The sequence below is a fragment of the Propithecus coquereli genome, unplaced genomic scaffold (genome assembly GCF_000956105.1).
Source record: "Propithecus coquereli isolate 6110/MARCELLA unplaced genomic scaffold, Pcoq_1.0 Scaffold4, whole genome shotgun sequence".
NCBI classification, from domain to species: domain Eukaryota; kingdom Metazoa; phylum Chordata; class Mammalia; order Primates; family Indriidae; genus Propithecus; species Propithecus coquereli.
Window position 1 is genome coordinate 13,080,818 of NW_012149729.1, and position 21,263 is coordinate 13,102,080.

General features: G+C 40.2%; 1 protein-coding gene across 1 annotated transcript in view; it reads left to right on the plus strand.

Annotated features, from left to right (window-relative positions):
• The window catches only part of DOCK4 (dedicator of cytokinesis 4), a 477,172-nt gene that overhangs the window by 181,386 nt on the left and 274,523 nt on the right, over positions 1 to 21,263 (plus strand). Inside the window, exon 2 of the mRNA XM_012652744.1 lies at positions 20,668 to 20,777. Coding sequence (XP_012508198.1) covers positions 20,668 to 20,777 — 110 coding nt within the window. The remainder of the gene's footprint in view (positions 1 to 20,667; positions 20,778 to 21,263) is intronic.

A 21,263-nucleotide genomic window follows, 5' to 3' on the forward strand; every position in this document is an offset into this window, starting at 1 on the left:
AGAATGTGTTCCAGCTCTATCCAGGAGTATACAAGAGGTGCTATATCACCATTGTTTCTTAAAGCTGAATAGTACTCCATGGTGTACATATACCACATGACCAGCATTTTTGACTAATACATCAAGGGATAGACACTTTTCTGCACTGGTATCACTTAGTCTCCTGGATGACAGTTAACAACATTAAATATCAAAGTTTTTTTAATGACATGGAAAAAGCTAGGATATTGATTAAAGAGTAAGTCTATCTTTGAGAATTATTTTTCTTAATTCCTCAGAGGCATATAATGAGTTGATAAGTTGAGGATTTTCTTTGCAGATTCTCAAGTTGTAGAAATAATGCTGTACCAGTTACGTATCACTGCCCTTCATGGGGTGGAGCCCGAAATGCCTGTCACTCTCTCATTGCTATTCTAGTGGTTGGATTCCAAGAACGGAGTTTAAAAAAACAAATAAACAAAAACCCTTTGTTATTACTGACTTCAAAAGTAGTAGAAGGCACAATAACCTAAAACCTCCGTCTCTGATCGGGCAGGCGTGTTGCCATCTAATACCGTACTTTCTTCCTGAGGTTTTGCCGTGTGAGAAGGAGAGGCTGTGTCTTTATGAGGGAGGCTGCCACTTTGCCCCATCCCGTCAGCCTGTCTGGTTTCCTTGGATGCTCTTTACAACTCGAATGGGAGTAAACACCGAATCTTAAGGGGGAACACAGAGGCCTTTGCCAAAGCTCCCCGCATTAACTCGGCACCGAGAACATTTCACAGCTTCTGTGCTTCTGCCTACACATGCCTCCTGCAGCTTCATGGAGCAACTTTGGAAATCCTGTCATGAAGGCTCCTTAGAAAAGGCTTCTCTTTGATAGAAGTGGTACTTGAATTTTGGGGGCAATTTGCAGACCTTTGGCTTTGAGTACTTAGTAGGAAATTATAGTCAGTAAATCACAGAGTTTAGAAATTGAACTGAGGAATAAGCATTGCAGGGTAACATTTCCTGATGTTAATCACTCGTCAGGTGATTATAGGAGCAGTGGCAGAAGTGGTCAGTGGTGGCAGCTCACCTGTCCTTGCTGCCCAGGTGTGCCAATCACTGTGCTGAACACCTCCCGTATTCCCCTGGGACCTATTCTATTTTCACATAACCCTATGAGGCAGATACTATTATGATCCCACTTTTACAGTTTGGGGAAACTGAGGCACAGCAAGGTTAATAGCTTGCTTAGGTCACATGGTAACAAGTAACAGGAATGGGATTAAAGCCACCTCTGCAGAAGTCTGAGCCATGCTCCTCACCACTGCTCTGGTCCTTCTTCCCCTCTCAAGGAACAGTAATGATATTCAAAACTGACTGGGGTTCGAACCCTCCTGTGTGCCACAGTCAGGCTTTGTGACCTCAGGCAAATTATCTCTCTTGTCTGGGGCCAGCTTTCCTCATCTACAAAACACAGATAATAATACCTACTGCAGAGAGTGCTGTGAGGAATAATCGTACTATATTGGTAGATACTCCTGGCCCAGTACACAGAGTGGTACCTCGTCTGTGATAGATGTTTCATAAGCATTTACTGAGTTAGCGACTGTACTATGTGCTAAACATATACCATAGCGTCTCCTGGGGGGAACTGGACTGGGACAGAGGAGATGCAGGTGAAGAGGGGAAGGTAAATCTTTCCGTTTTAAGTGTTTCTCACATCATGAGGACACAGAAAGGTGCCAAGTCAAGTGTGTCCCTGTTCATGGCTGGTGGTCTTTCTCGGCTTACAATTTTGACATGAATTAGAAGCATAAATAGTCAAATACATGTTTTATAAATATAGCACTTAGTGTGCCCTTGGCATGATGTTGGGCTTTCTGGGGCTTGTGCCAGGCCTGCCCTGTAGTCTGTTTGTGGTGGGGATCAACTGGCTCATTTAACTGGGAAAGCGGGAAAAGGGGCTCTGGAGGACACCCGGAGACAGGGCCTTGGTCCTTTTTGTGTGTAGTGTTTGGCAGATGGAAATGGCTTGTGAATCTTCTGAGGAATCATTAGACTAGAACTCCCCATATAGTAAATAAATTAAAAGACATAGACTTTAAGGAAGCTGTTGAAAGATGGGAAAAATTAGCTTACAGAGTAGACATGGGAGAATTCATGGAAATGATGAGATCCTTTGCGGATGATGTGAAATGCCTCTGCTGACACATAGAGTGGATTAGTCTAACTTGCCCGTTGGAAGTTGTTAGACTTCCTCCTGCACTACAAGTAGCCTAGGGAACTTTTATTCTGCTTACGTGTGAGAGCTGTGTATGAAATTCACGCACTACTGCTTTCTTTTCTAGGCTAGTCAGATGAGTAGCAGTTATTGATTTTTACTTATTTTCCATTTGTATCTGCCCCTTTTCTTCACCTAGGTATAGATCCTTTGAGAACAGGTACCTAATCTCATATATATATCTGGGATCCACTTCACCTGTATAGAACATGGCTGAGAACTAACAAGTAAGTTTCTGAACTAACAAGAGAGATTTGCTAAAGTCTGTGTGCTAAATAAAGCTCATGATACTCAGGGGTAGCAGTTTGTTCTTTTTTATGACTCCATCTAAAGAGCTGGTTTCTGACCAAAATAATTTAAGAGAGGAAAACTACAGTGGCTCTGGGCATCAGCTTGTGCTTCTGCGTACCCTCTGGCGTTCGCCTCCCAGCGTGGCAGGACATGGTAGTGAGCTACCCTAGCCTCACTTGGCCTCCAAAACATGGCTGTAGTCTCCGTCCAGCCCAGCTCAGGGCTGCTGCCTCCACAGCCTCTGCAGACCTCAGCTACCTTCGACCACCCTGTCAAGAGGGAGAGACTGTCTTGTGGGGAGGGAGGGAGGTTAGCTAACTCAGACCCCACTTACTAACTACACCATGCTGCCATTTCTACTCCACTTTGGCTACCCTTACTGTTCCAGTCGCTCCTAGAATACCACAGAGCAGTGAGCACAGACCCGTTTGCTTTGAAATTTCCAAACCCATCTGGAAGTCTCCATTAAACCCCTCTCCCCATTTCTGGGTCTTGACCCCAGCAGGACACAAAGCAGGCCCTGTGTTTGCATACAGCTCTCTGGCTCACTGATTTCCTCCTTTTCTCCTCTTCTCCCTCCGGCCCCTTCTATCCCTTTCTCGACTGCAAAGCTTTTCTCCTTCCCATGGTGGGAAACCATTCTGTGTCTCTCATGCTCAATGGCTTATAGTAAAATTATAAATTTGCCAGCTTCCAATTCTCAATATTTGGAAAACAGCTTTGGGAATTTAGAAAATATGTATCCCCAGCAAAACCATGCTCTTGCTAATGAAAAGGCCTTGGCAAATAGAAGCCTTGACTTTCACATCTATTGATTAGGAAATGAGCAAGCCTGTTTGGGAAGTAAAGAACTAAGTATTGTCTCCTTTGTTCTGGCATCCACCTGAAACAATGCTCCTGCCTCAGTGGGAGCATAAGAAGTTACTAGGAATGAAAAATACAAATGATAATATATAAACGTAATTGTCTAGCTACAGAATCAAATGTGGACCAGTATATCCAAGACCCCCTCCCCAATTTCCTGATGTTGAACTTTATTAATGACAGTATCCTGTTGAGTAGTGGGAGTATAGGATGAAGAGGAGAGGGATTTTTTTTTTTTATTATATGAGACAATTATAACTTGTCACATATATAACTTGTCTTTTGTTTTTGTGGACTCTAAAGTCTTAAGGACCTATTCTCTAGAGATAATGTTGTTCTTGCAAGTTTTCCATTTCCCAGGGGAGAAATGGACAGGGAAATGAAGTGCAAATACTTGGATGATTATAGAGGAAATTTAAGGAGTTATGTTGAGAAATCTCAGATGAAATGTAGGATTATATCATGTTTTGCCAGAATTAGGTGGTAACAGGATCTCAAAGGAACATCTAAAGCCAGGCCACTGTGATTAGCAGTGACCACACCTTCTCATTATATTCTAGTTCCCTGACTCTATTGCCCAGCTTTTGTTTGCTTATTAAATTTCTTTTAATTTTTTTTATTTGAGGGGTACCCATGACACTGGCATAGATCAGTTTCAGCCTATTTTCTGTGCCGTATGAGCTTACGATGCCCTCAGGTTTGGGTTACTGAAGGTATGATCATTTAAGCTAAGGACCAGTCTTCAACACATGATTGACGTTTACCCATTTTCCAAAAACAAATGTAAATTTAGAAATTTATTGTTCACGAGGCCAGTAGGTACAAGCTGCAGACTAAATGAAAGGTGTTAGGGTCCAAACTGACATTTTTTTGGTTTTTGTTTTGTTTTGACAAACAAAAGGACCTGCCACAGCTAGGGATTAATGTGAAGCTGATTTTTTTTTTGTTTGTTTACCTTGGGGGTTCCAGATTGATGCATATTGAGTAGCTTGACATATGTTACTTCTAGCAGGACCCACCTAGTCTTTGGGAAACTGACAGAATGATCTATTATTTGTACACATGTATCAGGACAAAAAAAGGTTCAATCTTATGGCAAAGAAAGGAAACTGTTAGCTCTCAACTCATCGATTTTGATGAGATCTTCATTAACCTGTCCTACTGTGTCAGAGCTGAGGTCAGTATTGGGAAAGAGATGATTGAGAAACAATACTTTTATACATCTGTCACATAGCTTCAAACACAACTTAGGAAAGTTTTTCCATATAATGTGTGGTATTTTTAACTCTGAATTTAACTCCAACTTAAATTGGAATTTTCTGGCGTAATATGACTTAGTTTTATATTTGTCTCCTAGGTGAGCAGTCCCCAACATTTTTGGCACCAAGGGCCAGTTTCGTGGAAGATAATTTTTCCATGGATGGTAGGGGGGAGAGGGAGGGGCAGGCAGCGGAGCTCAGATGGTCATGCCAGGGATGGGGAGCAGCTGTGGCCTAGTTCCTAGCAGGCCTTGAACTGGTACTGGTCCACGGCCCAGGAGTTGGAGACCACAGTTCTAGGTAAACAAATGAACAAAATGACTTTCCTGGTTGTCCATGTTTTTAGGAAGAACTCACTGCAAAATGCAGAATTTTTTTAACTGCATTCTTTAGTAGACAAATCTGCTATTCTGGATTCGTTAAGAAGGTCAAAAAATGAATAAATATTTAATATACTAAAAAGACCTTAAAATTCAGTGATTAAAAAATTTTCAAGGCAAGGCACAGTGGCTCATGCCTATAATCCCAGCATTTTGGGAGGCTGAGCCAGGAGGATCCCTTGAGCCCAGGACTTCAAGACCAGCCTGGGCAACATAGAAAGACCCTGTCTCAAAAATATATTTTTTCAAGAAGTATCTTAATCTTCTACTAATATAAGAGGTAGAGATAGGAAAGATAGTAGGGGTATTTATTTATATTTTATAGGAAGATGATAAACTCAGAATTTCTAAGCATATTATTTTGGGGTCTTGATAGCCTTTGGTTGGTGTTTTGATCCAATCACTTAGATTTAGAAATAGCTAAATTATTCATATAGATTGCTTTTTGACTTTAAGAATTCATTAAACCTATATTCACATTAACCTATATTTATTATTAATAGTGAAGCATTTCATAAATTGGCAATGCCTTATAAGGTATAACTAACACATGGCTGTTACCAGAGGCTATAAAACAAGATACTTTTAATTGCAGTCATTAATAAAAGGATAAAAAGTCATATCTTATATGTACTTTTCATGAATGCTTAGGAATTTGAGTTCCTAATTCTTCCTTTTATTAATGGGATTTATCTATAAATTTCCACACACCTGGGCAAGAATATATTCCACCCTCAATTTAATTTTTTAATGTTAAGGATATTTTTGGAAGTTTAAGATTGTCTTCCAAAAAATTAAATATGTGAGTTTAAAACTTTTCTGAAATCTTACTATCTTGGGGCACTTGTTATTTCACTTTGCATTGGCTGGAAAGTTAAAGGTACTCACATTACACATAAGCACCGAGGGCATTCACGTTGTCAGATTTAGTTCATGGACAGACTGAGTCACCTCCATTGACAGTCAGAAAAATAAAAACAAATGCAAGATTATCATTTGAACCAAAGAACTGCAATAGATGGATTGTTCCTAATTAGCATTGTGAAATAAGTAACTATTTTTGACCCTGACACCAGACCCTGTTGTCTGTTTTTGAAAATATTTGGAAAATTTATCTAATTTGTTTGGGGATTTCATAGTAGAGAGGAAAGGATAGATATTTATAAAGATTTTAACCCTAGTCAAGCATAGGGATTTTAATTCCCATGAAAAATAGAAGAGGGTGTGTGTGTGGGGGGGGTAATTTTGAAAAGTTTCTTCTAAATAGTGCAGTCCTTTGCAAACAGAGACAACCCAGATTTCAATTATTGTATACAACATCTGGGATTGATAGTTAGCTGGAGTTTGCAGTGAGAAGAAAGGCTTGGAAAGCAACTGCTTCATTAGTTTGTGAGAGCTGAAGAGGAGAAGAACAGAGAGCGTGGTCCCCAGGGGAACTTGGTGCCCTCTAGAAACTCTGAGGAAGGATTTAAAAGTTCATTTATAATTGATAAGTGCTGAGTCGGTAATGTTCATTTTTATCCTGACTCCCTGATTTGGCTATTACAGTTTCATAAGTTTTGCCTTAACTTGTCATTAAAATTTTTAAGATAAACTAGCAGCATTTTTCCCCTTAATATCTTTTCATTTTAAAAATAGTCATTGAGGGGAATCAGAAAGACTTCATTGAGAATTTATAAAGTAGAAATAACAAGGTTCTATTAATTTCCTGGATAATTTAAGCCACATGAATACCAGGGTCACAAGTCCCATATGGAAAATGGTGTGAATGTTGCAATCAGGCCCTTCTAGTCCCAGTGCTGTGCAAATCTAAAGAATGGCTGGCCTGGGCGCCCCCCCAGATCCCAGGAGACATGGGTATTCATTCCCTCAGCTCCCACTGGGCAGGTGACTACTGCATCTGCCCTGGAGGTTGGGGTAGGGTGTGGCTGAAGGAGAGCAGTGTTCCTAATGCAACTATGTTCCCTTGGGGAAAAAGAAAATGATGGAAGAAGAGCAACGTGTATTCATCATTATATAATCTGTATTGGGTGCTCTGAGCAGTGTGAATAGATCACTAGGTTGTGGCAAAGTTGGGGTGTGGTGGCCTTTGCTGGGATCGGGGTTGTCTAGGAGACCAGGATGAGAAACATCATATTGGGGAGGAGTTCACTCATGCCCTTTCTCTGTCCACATTTGCAAGAACCTCTCCATCTCTCCCATACCGTACCTCTACTATAAATCTCTTTTATCTCCTAATTTTCACTGCATGTGGAATTATTATTTCAGCTGCTTAATCAGTTAAGTAGGCTATTATGAGATACCTTGAGAATCTAGTCATTGATTCCAAATAGCCACCTTTATAAAATTTCCAAAATGTAAATCCTTTGTAAGATACTCACTGTAGTTTGTAGTCAGTATCTTTAAGATTTTAATACTGAGTTCTAATAAAGTATGCAACAGAATTAATAACTTACGATGGCTGCTGTGAACATCAGTAAGGCTAAGACCTTAGTTAAAAATAAGTGTTATTGTACAAAATTATTAGGAAGGCTAGACTCCTGCCATGAAGTAAAACAAATATATAATTTTATCAAGATTTCCTTTTAAGTCACTGAGAATTCCAATGAATATAGAAGGGTTTAATTCAAAGCTGCAATTATAGTTAATGACAGGTCTCATCTAATTTTTGTTGAAAATGTTGTCCAAAACAGTTCAAAAGCTATCTTTCACCAAACACACATATATGTAAATTCTTTGGTTAATGAAGTAATATCTGAAGAGGTCATGCTATGTAATGAAACTTGGGCAAAAATGTTAATTTTTTTTTCGTTTTCTGAAATAAGTAAAATGTTTTTCATTTTCTGAAACAAATAAGTTGTACATAATATGTTGAGTAGGTCATGAAGGATGCCTATGATAGAGGTATTAATTTTGTGCTTTATATTAAAGAAATCAAGAGTAAACACAGTATGTTATGTCCACTTCAGAAAAAACCTATTTTGAGTTTTGATTGCAATTAAAATAATCCAGCTGTGTCTGAATAAGCCTGCAAGAAAGGAATCATAGTTAGAAATGGTTGCAGACAAGAATGATCAGTGAAGCTATGGTATGATGAAAACAGTATATTTGTATAGTCTCAAAGTATCTCCCCACAAGATACTTGTAAATTGTAAAAAGAAAAATAGTTACTATGCCCTGGAGAAACCTGGCAGACACCACTTAACCAAGTGATCAAGGTTACTATCACCAGTTATGAAACCTGTCGCCGTCATATACATACTTCCTGACGAGAAGCACAGAGCAGGGCACGGCATCACGTGTGTGGTGCTCTTGCCAAAAATGCATATTCTACATTGAATCATGAGGAAACAGGCAAACCTAAATTTAGAGATATTCTGCAAAATAACTGGCCAATATCCTTGAAAGCAGCCAAGGTCATGAAAGACAAAGAATGAGTGAGAAACTGCCCAATATGGGAGGAGACGGAGAAAATATAACAGCTAGATGTAATGCGGAATCCTGGATTGGATCCTTAACCAGGAGAAGGATGACATTAGTTGGACAGTAGGGTATAATTTGCATATGATCTGCAGAATAGTTAATGGTGTATGCTATAGGTTGAATGGTTTTGTCACCTCCAAAATTCATATTGAAACTTAATCCCCTTCAAAATTCAGGTGTTGCCAGTGTGATAGTATTAAGAGGTGTGAGGGCTGCTCCCTTGTTGATGGAATTAAGGCCCTGTTGAAATAGGCTTCACTGGTGTGTTTGAGTAGTTTGTTCTCTCTTGCCTTTCCTCCTTCCACCTTGTGAAGATGAAGCAAGAAATCCCTCTCCCGATACCGGTGCCTTGACCTTGGACTTCCTAGCCCCCGTAACTGTGAGGAATACATTTCTGTTATTTAAAAATTTCCCAGCCTGTGGGTATTCTGTTATAGCAGCACAAAAACGGATTTAGTGTATTATAGCAACAATAATTTCCTGGTTTTGTAATTTTACTATATTTATGTAAGATCTTAACATTTGCTGAAGCTCACCTAAGAATATATTGACTCTTTATGCTAATTTTGTAATTTTCTTTTAAATCTGAAATTATTTCAAAATTAGAAGTTTAAAGGACAGTGGGCATAGTTTCTTTCCACACAAGAATGATAGAACTGTGTGTGTCTGTTTTGTGATTTAAAATCACTGCAGAGACAAAACACAGAAGAATAGAAGTGAGAGCGAGACTGGAAGTAGACCTGGGCACATGTCTGAGCCATGGTTTGGGAATGCTTTCTGGAGAGGACATTAGCACTCCGAGGTGGGTGTGTGTGTAGCTGGGTCTCTGTCTTCCTGTTTACTTTCATGATATTTGCTGGACAATTAGTAGATCCACATTTCTAGGTACTCTGCTGGGTGGTGTACCAGTCCTTTCCCTGAAGATGTGTTTAGTCTTGTTGGGATAACAAGATTCCTATAGATGGTAGACATTGATAAAATTGATAAATTAATAAAATGGGTTAAGTGCACATAAAAGAAGTACTAAATCGAATGCTAGAGTGACAAAAATCCAAGCAGCTGAAGAGTGGCCTGTCTATATAGTCTGAACTGTGTTTTGTAGGAACCAAAAGATAGGAAATATGTTCTTTTCCATGACTTAGGAGCTCGATGAAGCAGGTGGAAAGTGTTGTCTTCACTATCATATTTCCAGTGCCAAACACAATGCTGGCATATGGAAGGTGACCATTAAATATTGGTTGAATAAATGACTAAAGTGCACACCTCAGTGATTTCATTCCATTATATATTCAGCTGACATTTATTCTGTACCCTCTAGGCATCATGCATTGTGCTAGTTGTTGGGAACATAAAGAAGCCCCAAACCTAGAGGTGGTGGGTATAGAAAGTGTTGAAGGGACATAAATGGGAGTGGACTGGTTGAGTGGTGGAATGGAGGATGGAGGTAAGCCTTTCTCAAGGGGGATGCTTGGGTTGTTTGGAAGAATACTTGGTGGGGAGAAGCAGCTGGAGGCCCAAATCCCTAGTGGAGGGAAAAGTGTTTGCTTGGATAAGAGTTTAGTGAGACTCTTGAATGGGGTTCGTGAAGGACGAGTCTGGATGGAAAAGTGTGCAGGTGCTAGAGTTTGAAAGAACTTTGGACTTTGTCCCTCCATTTCTCTGTTGAATGATTCACTGGCTCCCCATTTCCTTGAGAAATTGTTTTTGATTAATTATCAATGGCCAAAGCCAGTAAAAATTACTGTTTGTTCAAAATTGGGGATTGGCTTAGTCGTCAGAACAGAAGGCGGAGCAACAGTAGGAAGTCAGAGTTTGATCTCTTCAGATGGGAGTAATGCTAGCACATTTGTAGGTAACATTTTTGTATTCTAACAGACCTCTTGAGAGGTCGACATTGGCAATGGGAGTCAAAATTCAAGTTGGGGAAAAGAAATGCCTGTGAAGGAAAATCAGAAAAATGAATGGTTGGTTGTGTGAGGAAGATGAATGACCAGAGACGAGACAGGACTGAATATTATGTGGGAGAGAATGCTGGAAAAGGCTGCAAAAATAAGCTGGGTGCTCTCCATGTGGGGCTGCTCTGCCGAGACACTTTGGCACGGGGGTGGAGGGGGAGAGGGGTGGAGATTGCAGAGCTGTTTTGGCCTAGCGCTAGACATACCACTTCGGTTCCACCATGCTATATGTTTTGCGACTTTGAATACTTAGTAGTTAGAAAGAGAAATCAGAAAAAAAGGAACAGAAGGATATTACAGGTTTTTTTTTTTTTCTCTTCCCTGGTAGCAAAAAACCAAAAGAAGTCAGGAAACTTAATCTTTTATCTCAAAGAATTATCTTACACAATATTATTTGAATATTAACCATCACAAATTATAAAAAGGCAGTTTTTATTTGTTTTTACCTAATACTGGTGATAGATTTAATTCATTTGATTAGAAAATGGCATTTTGCTTATTAATAAAAAATGTTCACTCAGATCATAGGGAAAGCAATTATTGTTTTCTGTAACTTCATTCTACTTTGTGACTTGAAGGCCACATTGTAATTTTTTCCTGCCTGGGGCTATTATCCCCTAGACAAATAGTATTACTGGGGCAGAGTGAATGTTAAAAGCTGAATCTCCTTCCATTCCTATCTCTGCTTTAAGATTTTGGGGAAATCCCTCTTAAATTCCATTACTTTCCTTATCAGTCTCACTGCCAAAGATTTTTTTTTTTTTGCTGTTTTATCGGAAAAAGCAGTAGTATCAGCTTTTATTCCTCTTGAGTTGCTTAAGCCTGAATCTTTCTAAGTTTAAGTTATTAATGATGATTTCCAAGAAGCTGTAATAACAAAATAGAGACAAGATTTTTGATTTACTATTATCCATGGGAGCCTCATTTTGGCTTTTGAATATTTAGCAGATTAAGATGTAGCTTGCAAATTTCTAGTTAACAATTATGATGAAAAAATAATATCCCATATTTACTTACCTCTATAGGCTTATAAGTCAAGTTCTCATACGTCTGTTTGATCCTGCTGATGACTCTGTGAGGTAGGCTAGACAGGTGGTGCCATGGCCAGCTGACAAAAGAAGGACCACGGACCACATGGTTCATAAGTAGCAGAGCTAAACCCCAGGCCTCCATCTCTCTGTGTGACATTGTCTCTCTTTCCTAAGTGCTAGGAGGCTTTTGAGATATTTGTTCAAACTTTCTCTCTTCCAAGATGCTCCTCTTGGCTGGCAGTTGGCCAAAGCCATAACCTTTTCTGTCATATTAAGTTGTTTTTAAAAGTACTGATAGGTGGATGCAATAATTAGTTTAAAGCTTTATTTTTTGACCTTCCTGTAGCCACTAAGGAAAGTGCCTTGGCATTTGTGCCCTAAAACCAAGGTGAAGGCCAGGCGTGGTTTCTCATGTCTGTAATCCCAGCACTTTGGGAGACTGAGGCCAGAGGATCACTTGAGGTCAGGAGTTCAAGACCAGCCTGGGCAACGTAGCAAGACCCCCATCTCTATAAAAAATAAAAATAAATTAGCCAGGCATGTTGGTGAGCACTTATAGTTCTAGCTACTTAGGAGGCTGAGGCAGGAGGATCACTTAAGCCCAGGAGTTCAAGACTGTAGTGAGCTATGGTTGCTCCACTGCACTCCAGCCTGGGTGACAGGGTGACCTGATCTCTTTAAAAAAAAAAAAACAAAAACAGGGTGAAGAATATATTTGTGACTCTTTGGGGAAATAAAATTGGTTCATATGCTGCCACAGTGACAATGTTCAAATAAATCTTAATGTGGAATGATTCCCTCCTGGTGTTATTAATTCTTTTCTTTGTCTACCTCTTTCCTCTTCATTTTCTCTATCTCTGAAATGGGTATTGAAATGTCTGCCTCATGGAAGATTAGAACTAAGACATAAAGAACTTAGCAAAGCCCTTAAGACAAAATACTAATGCAAAAATGTTATTTTCCTTCTCCCTGAAAAAGAGGACTTGCCGCTAAGAAATAAATTCTGAATAGGAAACACTTGAAAGCTTGTAAGAGGCTGAGCCCCCCAGGAAGCAGATCCTGAGATGGAGATTAGCTGGCAGGGTGTTTATCAGGAAGTACTCTTGGGGTTCACGCCTGTGGAAGGGAGAGGAAGGAAACAGGCCTTGGCAGAGGAAGTAGTTGACCTGTGATGCAGGCACAGTGACAGCCTGAGTCATTTAAGCTGGAATGGCCCTTCAGGGTTGTACCAAGTTATCTTGCCAGCGGCCGGCCTCCGTTTAATGTCGGCCGCCCTGGGTAGGGGCCCTGACCTTGAGCAAAGCAGCTCTCTTCAGCTGAGGCCGTCCAGAAGGGGGCTGGCAGCTGAGGACTGTCTGCCCCGGGGCTCCCAACAACGTGGAGAATAAGTCATCATTTCTGAACAGGGGTCTGCGTGGCGCATCACTGCAGCCACCACCTTTGCTTTGCTTTGAGTCCAAATGGTGGTGGTTCGAGCAGCGTGAAGTTCCGTACTCCCTGGTGAAACTATTCTCTTAATGGCTGAAGACAGCAAGATATTTTCAGGTGGTACTGTAACATGTCAGAAACAAATGCGTTCATTTTACCCAGCATGCGTCTGATTTTTTTCAAAGTCACTTAGGCCAGAAGGGAGTTGTGTGACATGTCTCAAAGGCTGACCATCGTAACTGTGGCATAAGAATGCGATCCTGCTTGTAAGTGTGCATGCATCCATGCCTCTGGGCGTGCCTGCAAGCTGTGTGAGGCCTGCGGGCACACTGCGTTACCAGGGTGAAGGCACATCCCAGGCACGTGGCAAGTCCGAGGACCAGAACACGGAGCACAGCATTTCTTCGTTTCTCCTCGTGAGTTCATTTTAACCATCAGAGCAGTGCCCAGGAGTTACCACCCCATCTCCTCCCACGTTTCCTTCGAGTTTCTTTTTTTCAGGGTCTCTGGACTGCCTGCCCCCATAGGGCTGCTGTCACACTGATAGCTGCTTGAGAGTTCTTTGAAATTGGGAATAACCACCTCACTCCTAACCTCATCTTGTGGAGGGAAAGGACAGAAGGGATAAAAGAGAAAAACAGTTCTGTCCTACACTTCCAAAGTGACAGACCAATGGAAATCTCCAAATGATTTCTGTTCTCTCTTCCCTCAAGCCCTGTCCCAGACAGCCATAAAAAGAGGGAGTGCCTTGAATAGACTATCAGTTTGATATTTTATCTTTCTCTACAGGGGGATTTTATACACGTGCAGAAGAGGTGACCCCTTTTCCTCTTCCTCCACGGTTCATCATTTCCTGAAATAAAATACCTGAAGAGAATTTAGTTCTCCTTAAACCCCTTTCCTTTTTCTCTACTTCCTCTAAATTTTATCCAGATTCTTCAGAAATTCTACCTCTTTCTCCCTTTTCCCTTTGTGAGCCCCCAAAATGATCCTCATGAAAGCCGATAAACCTCAGTGTAGATACTGCCATGACCAACCAGAGCCAAATGTGAAATGAGCATGGACGTAGGAAAGAACCCACTTTAAATGTCCTCAGAGGTACGTAAAACTCCTTTATAATGTCCACACCTCCATGCCTCCTTCATCGCTCGCTGCCTTCTGATTGTCACTGCTGTGCTTTGAGCACCCGTGATCAAGATTTTACAACTATCTCGTAGAAAATTTTATATTTAATTTCTGGTGTAGTCACAGCTTGTTTCTGCTGTGAAAAAGAGCAGTTTCCTTTCGGTATTAAATAGAATTCTGTGGGATAACCTCAGAACTTGAGAAGAGCAGCTTCATGTTCTATGTTATAAGCAGTCAATCCCTAAGTGACCTTTTAGACCACAACGTGTTCATGAGTTGGAGATCCTTTTACCAGAACGATGAAGGCAAAATTCTGACTTGGAGAGATGAGTTTTCCTTCCTTTGTGTCATAAGGGACAAAGCCTTTTCATTATTTTTTTCCTGCATTATGTTCCATTCATCTTAGACTGTCGGCTTGCAAAGGGCAAGGGCAATGTTTGCTGGGCCTGAATTGAACTGTGGCAAGCAGAATCAGGGAAATATTATTTTGATGATGATGAAGAATATGTTGTTGTCTGCTATTCAGAGCTATATGATTGTCTTATAATAATTTTTCATAATTTGTTTTGATTCTAAATCTTAAAAATAGTGTAACCCTGTGATTGAATTTCTCTGTACTAATAGTAGTTCACAAGTTTTAAAATACACATTGGTTCTTTGCATGAGCAAGTAGCATCATTGAAACTAAGAAATGAGTCCCTATTTCACAGCGCCATTTTGCTTTCTTTTTCCTTTCTCATAGAATTATTAGGAGTTGTATTTGAGCATGTTTCCCACAGCTATTTAATTTTTAATAAGCTGTCAATAGGTACTGAAGTGATATCATTATATACAGGAATGACACTTTCAGTGATAAAAGGCAGCTGGTGAGGGCATCCCTTTCAGAATGATTGTGCTATAAATTTAGCGCTTTTAGCTTGCAGATATTTAAGGAGTTGAATATAAACTAGGTTTGCATACATGCTTATTAATCCAAATAAGTTTTTACATAGTAGCAAATGGGCAGAGATGCACATACCACCATACAGTAGTTTCTGTGTGCTCTTTAAAACTGGACTCTCAGGGCCCTTATAACTAAAACAATAGAACTGAACATCTATGTACCAAGGATTCATTCCCTGGGATATTTTCCGTAGCTACTGAAGTTCAATTTATCAAAAACTGTTGAATTTATAAGAAAACAAACAAGAAAAGGAAACCAAGATCAAGACAATGTGTATTCATGTTGAGTAAACCCCAATATTATTTGGGGAAAATATGCCCCTAGGAGGTATACAATGAGTAGACTTTTGTTTGAAGAGATAACTACTTTACAATAACTGGTGACAAAATGAATTTCAACTACAGACTTGTTTCATGGAAAAACACTCGGAGAAACTTAAAGGGATTTAGTTGAAAAGTTGTTTCCAAAAGGAATCTAAAAATAGCAAATGCTTTAAAGTGCATTTGATGGAAATGCAAATTGAGGCTTCATTAATGCACATGTTTTCTTTGTATCTTTACTTTGCTAAACTAGTTTTCCTTAGTTTATGATACATTTCATGATACCACTGACAAACATTAGCCAGTCATGTTTTCAAATCCTTTGCTCTTTTACCTAGAACTGCTTTTCTCTTTCAACTTTTCTCTTTCATAACCTGAAACTGAAATATCTTCCCTGAGTATAGAATTCATCCATGTATTCATTAATACACAGGAAGGTGGACTTACTTGTCCAACTCAAAGATTGAGATCTCCAGTATGATCTGCTGTTTAGTACTTACTGCTTAGATATTTTTAGTTATGGGAAGTGTCCCTGAGGTTATCTGAATCCATTAAAACCTGGGTACCATTTCTCAGTGGCTTCATTCATTTACTCAGACACTTGTTCTGGGTGTTGAAAGATGAATGAGAAATAGTTTATCCTCTCAAGTAGAAAGACACAGGTAAATAAAGTACTATACCTTACTCTATTTAAGATATGGTCAAAGTGCCCTGCAAGCACAGACGAGGGAGTGGACCCAAGGATGGAGAAAGGGATGGAGTAGCATTAGGGAATCTTCTAACCTTGAAGTTAAACCTTAAATTAAGGCTGCTCTACAATTCCCAGCGTAAAAGGGGTAGGGAAGGCAACCTTCTAAAAAGGGAATAGTGTATGTGAGGGCAGTGAGGTCTGCAAGAAAGAGCTTGATGAGACTTGGGTATGGCTGAGCATAGGGGGTGTGTGCAGGGGGGGGGGCGTGAGCCTGGAAAGGTAGAAGGAGAGCAGTTGGTGGAAACCTTACGTGAGATGCTGAGAGCAGGCGATCTCTTCTGCTTTATCAGATGGCTGTTGCAGGTGGGGACGCATGTTCATTTGATCACAGGCAGTGGCTAAACAGAGTAGGCTGGTTTGGGGACGGAGTTCTTCAGTAAGGACTACGCTGTGTCACTGCTGAGCTAAAAGACCTCTCCCAGACTCAGAATTTCGGGCTGACAGGGACCTTTCAGTTCTCCTCGTTTAGTTCTTTTGTTTTATAGAAGAGCCATCTGAAGGCCAGTGAGATTGGAAAATTTATTAGCTTGCCTTTAACAGTTATTAACTGTTACATAGCTGAAGAGTAAAATCAGAATCTACCCACATAGACTGATTGGATAAGACGAGATTATACATGGTTATGACCCAGATAAACTCATTTTAAACAGCTCTCACGAAACAGTGAGTATTCACAGGTAAGATAGTTTGGTTCTTAGAATTTAGAACATTCTCTTAAAATAATATTCCCAATAATAAAAGAAACTGAGTGTTGAAGACCAGAACATTTGACAGCAATAGCCACGCCCTGCCCTCATTCATTCACTCAGTAACTATTTACTGAGCTCAAAGTGTGTGCCAGCTTCTGTGCTGAATTGGGTGTATAGTTAGGAGCAAAACCAATACAGTCCTTCTATCCTTGGAACTTACAGTCAAATTCAGGAACCATCATTCAAAAACTTGCACAAAAAGGAGCGTGATTAGGTGTTATATGGTGCTATGAGTGCATTTAAAATTAGGTTGGGGGATGTGCATCCAGGAAGGCTTCTCTGAGGAAGTGACCAGAGGACCGATACATGAAGGATGAATGGCGGTTAACTTGGTAAGGAGGGAAAGGGAGACTGTTCTTGCAAGGGGTCAATCATGTGCAGAATCCTGTGCGGGAAGGAGTTCAGCTAGGAAGGTGTGGACAGACGGTTGTAGTGACTGGAATACACAGGTGGGGCTGAGAGGTGCAGGATGAGACCAGACAGAAGGGCGGGGCCTTACAGGCCGCGGTCGTGATATCATATTGTTCTCAGAGCTTTGATATATTTAGGAGGAAGATGATATCAAATGTGCATCTTGAAAAGATCTCTCTATTGTGTGTGAAATAGATTGGAGAGAAACCTGTGCTTAGACATATTAGGAGACTGTGAGCAGAGACAATGATGGGAGTGGACAGACATGTTGACAAAAGGGTGGCTTTGTGAGATATTCGAGATAAGATCAGCATGACACGGTGATGGATTGGCTGTGTGCAGGAGGGTGTGTGAGGATGACCCCTGGGTTTCTGGCTTGTACAGTCAATGGATGGTTCTATCATTTAACACAACAGGTAACACAGAAGGGAATCCAGGTTGAAGACGCTTTATGGTTGTAATTGGCTCCAAGGCAGCATGAAATAAGAGGAAAACGATTGACCTCATTAAGCTGTTGTCCAACACTGTGTGATATATTCTAGTACCTCTTTCTTTTTAAGGAATTGAATGTAATCAAGGAAAGATAATTTTCCTGCTATCATATGAAAAGAAACGTAAGCAGAGATATGACAGAATCAAAGGTAACTCTGGTGGCATTGTGGGCATTGTGCTGAGGAACGATAACCGTGGAGACAGGAAGAACTCCTAGAAGGTTTGCAGTAGCCCTGCTGAGAGTCAGAGAAACCCACCCAGGACTCCCAGAATAAAGCAGGACAAACATTTTGGAGTGGGCGATTGGGAAGGAGAGAATAGCTCAGATTTGATTGGAGGATGAAGGCAGAGAATGAGTTCAGTTGAAGGCATGCTAAGTTTTAGGTGCTTAGACATCTAAATAGAGATGTACAAGTGGGAAGTTTGTGTCAGGAGCTCAGGGCACAGATCAGGACTGGGGAGACAGTTGGCAAGTCATGTATCAAAATGTGATTCTGGAAGTCTTAGAACTGTGTCCATCTAGGGAGAATGTGTATGGACAGAAGAGGAAAAGTATAGTTTAAACAACCACAGTGTTTATTAAATGACTGAAATATACCTGATAGTTTAGTAAGCTATTTTATAGCTATTTTATTTAATTCTCCCATTACCTTGTACAATATCTTTATTATTAGCCCCATTCGCCCAATGAGATAATGGAGATTCTGAGAGGTTGGTATCTTGACCAAGGTCACATAGGTGATAAGTGCGGAGATAGGGTTCAAATCCGTGTGTCATGATGCCAAGCTTGATGCTGTTTTCCTGCTCCCTGCCATTACATCTTGAGGATGGAACCCTGGATGACACCAGCATTTAGGAGGAGGGCTGGGAAAGAAGGTCTGGAGAAGATGACTGCAGGGTGTGAGAGAAGCAGTAGAAGATCCAAGAGAGGATAGACTGCTGAAATGCGATATGAATGTAGCCGCAGTGAGGGGACTGGAGACCTTAGTAGAACAGTTTTAGAACATAGTGAAGGCTGGATTGTATAGGCTGAGGCAAGAAGGGAAGGTGAAGAACTGAAAGCCATGAGTGGTACTGCTGTGTTCAAGAAGATGGCGAGGGGAGGGAGAGGGCAGCCAGTGTGTGGAGGCAGCCTGGAGTGTAGGAGACCGTTCCCAAGTGGTAAGAGCTATATGCGGGATGGTGTTGGGAAGTCCATGACACTGAGACCTCTGAGAGAATAATCAGTGGTGCACAGTGTCGAACCATCTGGGTTGTGAAAATTTAAGGTAACTTCATGAGTGTAGAAAGGCAATTCTGGGTGCAAGTTTGTTTTGAAATCTTTTAAATTGCAATCAGTCTACTGTCTGTTCAGTTATTGATCCCCTGTAAGAGGAGGTCTCTGAAAGTTATATGAAGTAATCTGTCAAGATGTATAAACCCTTGATTATTTTTCAAGCAAACATCTTCTCGCACATCAATACAAGGCCATATGGTATTTATGGTTATAGTTAGAAAATGACATCATAAATTAGTGTTTGTCTAAAATTTTCTTAATTGGTTTCTATGTAGTTATTTTCATCCTTCTCATGTACTTTGGGTTGTGTTTTTTGTCCCGTGTTTTGATCTCTGCTGTTAATTTTCTTTTGAGATCATAAAAGGGCTTGAGACTTCTCTACAAGCCCATTACTTACTGGCATGTTTTGATTTTTGCAGGTTCATGTGTTCCTCAGGCTTTTAAAATACATTGCCAACAGTAGTCATAACTTATTTTGTGGGTTGATACTATATCTAATTCTCACTCTCTGAAGTGAAAAAGAGTTAAGATTCACTTCTAAAATTTTGGCCTTTTAAAAATCATTTTCTTTTGATGTGCGTTGCTAGTTGATTTCAGCATGCATAGTACTTCACAGGAGATGTCTTTTCTCCTTTGTGTGTTGAGATGCATTTTCGTTCTGCTTCCATCCTTGCCTCCTTTTTGACTCAAGCGTTACTATCCAGGAAAGAATCACTGAGTTTCATTGTCTCTGTAATTCTTGGAGTTGCCTGGGGATGACTAATCTGTGCACGCTTTCTTTCTGTAGGTATTACGTCCTAGTTCTGCCCCACCCTATGAAATGTTTCAGAAACCAATTACTCTAAAGAATTAATCTATAATTAATGCTGACCACCCCCCTCCCCCACATTCCAGATGGTATGAGAGCTAAAGCACGTGGGAATTGTCACAGTGGCTGTGTGTTTGGTCCTAGGGGAGGGTCCAGTTATTACTAAATAAAATGTCAGCATCGATTACTACACAGGAAGACTGCTTTTAAGCCCCATACTGTGCTAGGTCCTAGGGACATAATAGTGAGCAAATAGATGTAGTGCCGTCTCTTGAAAAGCTTAAAGTCTATGGAAAAGAATTCTGCTTCAAACCATAGAGCAGAAAGGTAAACCCAGCTTAATAACAAGTAAGATATATACTCATCATTTATTATTGAGCACATATTTATAAACTCCCATGGGCCAGGCTTCTGGATTGGGGAAGTGAATAGAGCAGTGAACAAGAGGGACCCAATTCCTTATAGAGCTCCCAAACAATACCTTTGTTTACATGTTACTGGGTGATAGTCTTGATATTTTTTATATTATTTAAATAAATTTCATATCTTTGAAATGCATATCTTTATTTTTTGTATTTTTAATTTTTAATTATGGGTACATAATAGTTATATATCTTTAGGGTAGCGAAATGCATATTTATAATACTTATTTGACTAAGAAATTGGCAAAGTATATAAATTTAATGATTTTCTTAAAAAATATATAAAATTAAAATGTGACTGAAGATTCTAGCTATCAAAGTGTACTTCCTATTCACTTTCATTTTTCCTAGTCATTAACATTTAGTAGTAAGCAGTGTAACTGGCTGTCACGGACATGGTTGTCTTCATATGCCTGTATCGTGTCTTACAGTTATTGCCAGTTTTCGAGGAACCGTCCCGTATGGCCTGTCACTGGAAATTGGAGATACAGTTCAGATCCTGGAGAAGTGTGATGGTGAGTGGCCTGGGGGGTTGCTTGAGGTTGTATGAACAACCTCCTCAACACAGGACCGTTCATAAAGTTTACAGATTCTGTCCATACCTCTTTCAGTCCTTGGAACTTTTCCAATAGTCACAGCAAATCATTTCTGACAAAACTTGTTTCTTGAATATTCAGTGTTTGGCTAGTGGAAAAGCATTATTTGGTATTCTTAAGCTGATTGTATGTTTTTCCAATATTACTTCCTTAAAGTCGCTAGATGCTGATAGATTGCCGATAGAAAGCAATTGAAGCCACTGTATTTCTGGGAATTCATGACTCACTGCCAAACTAGAAGGCTTTTCTCCAAATCCTAAGGGTCCCATAAGAACTGGAGGTCCAGAGCAGAAATGGCTTCCCGAGGTTGGGTAACCAGATGCGTCTAAGTGGGCTCCCGCTTAGGCCAACTCTGTTCTAGTCCTGCAATCTTTCTTCCCCCAAATTTGGAATAAAATTATTCAATGCATTTTAAATATTAATGTTAGTGG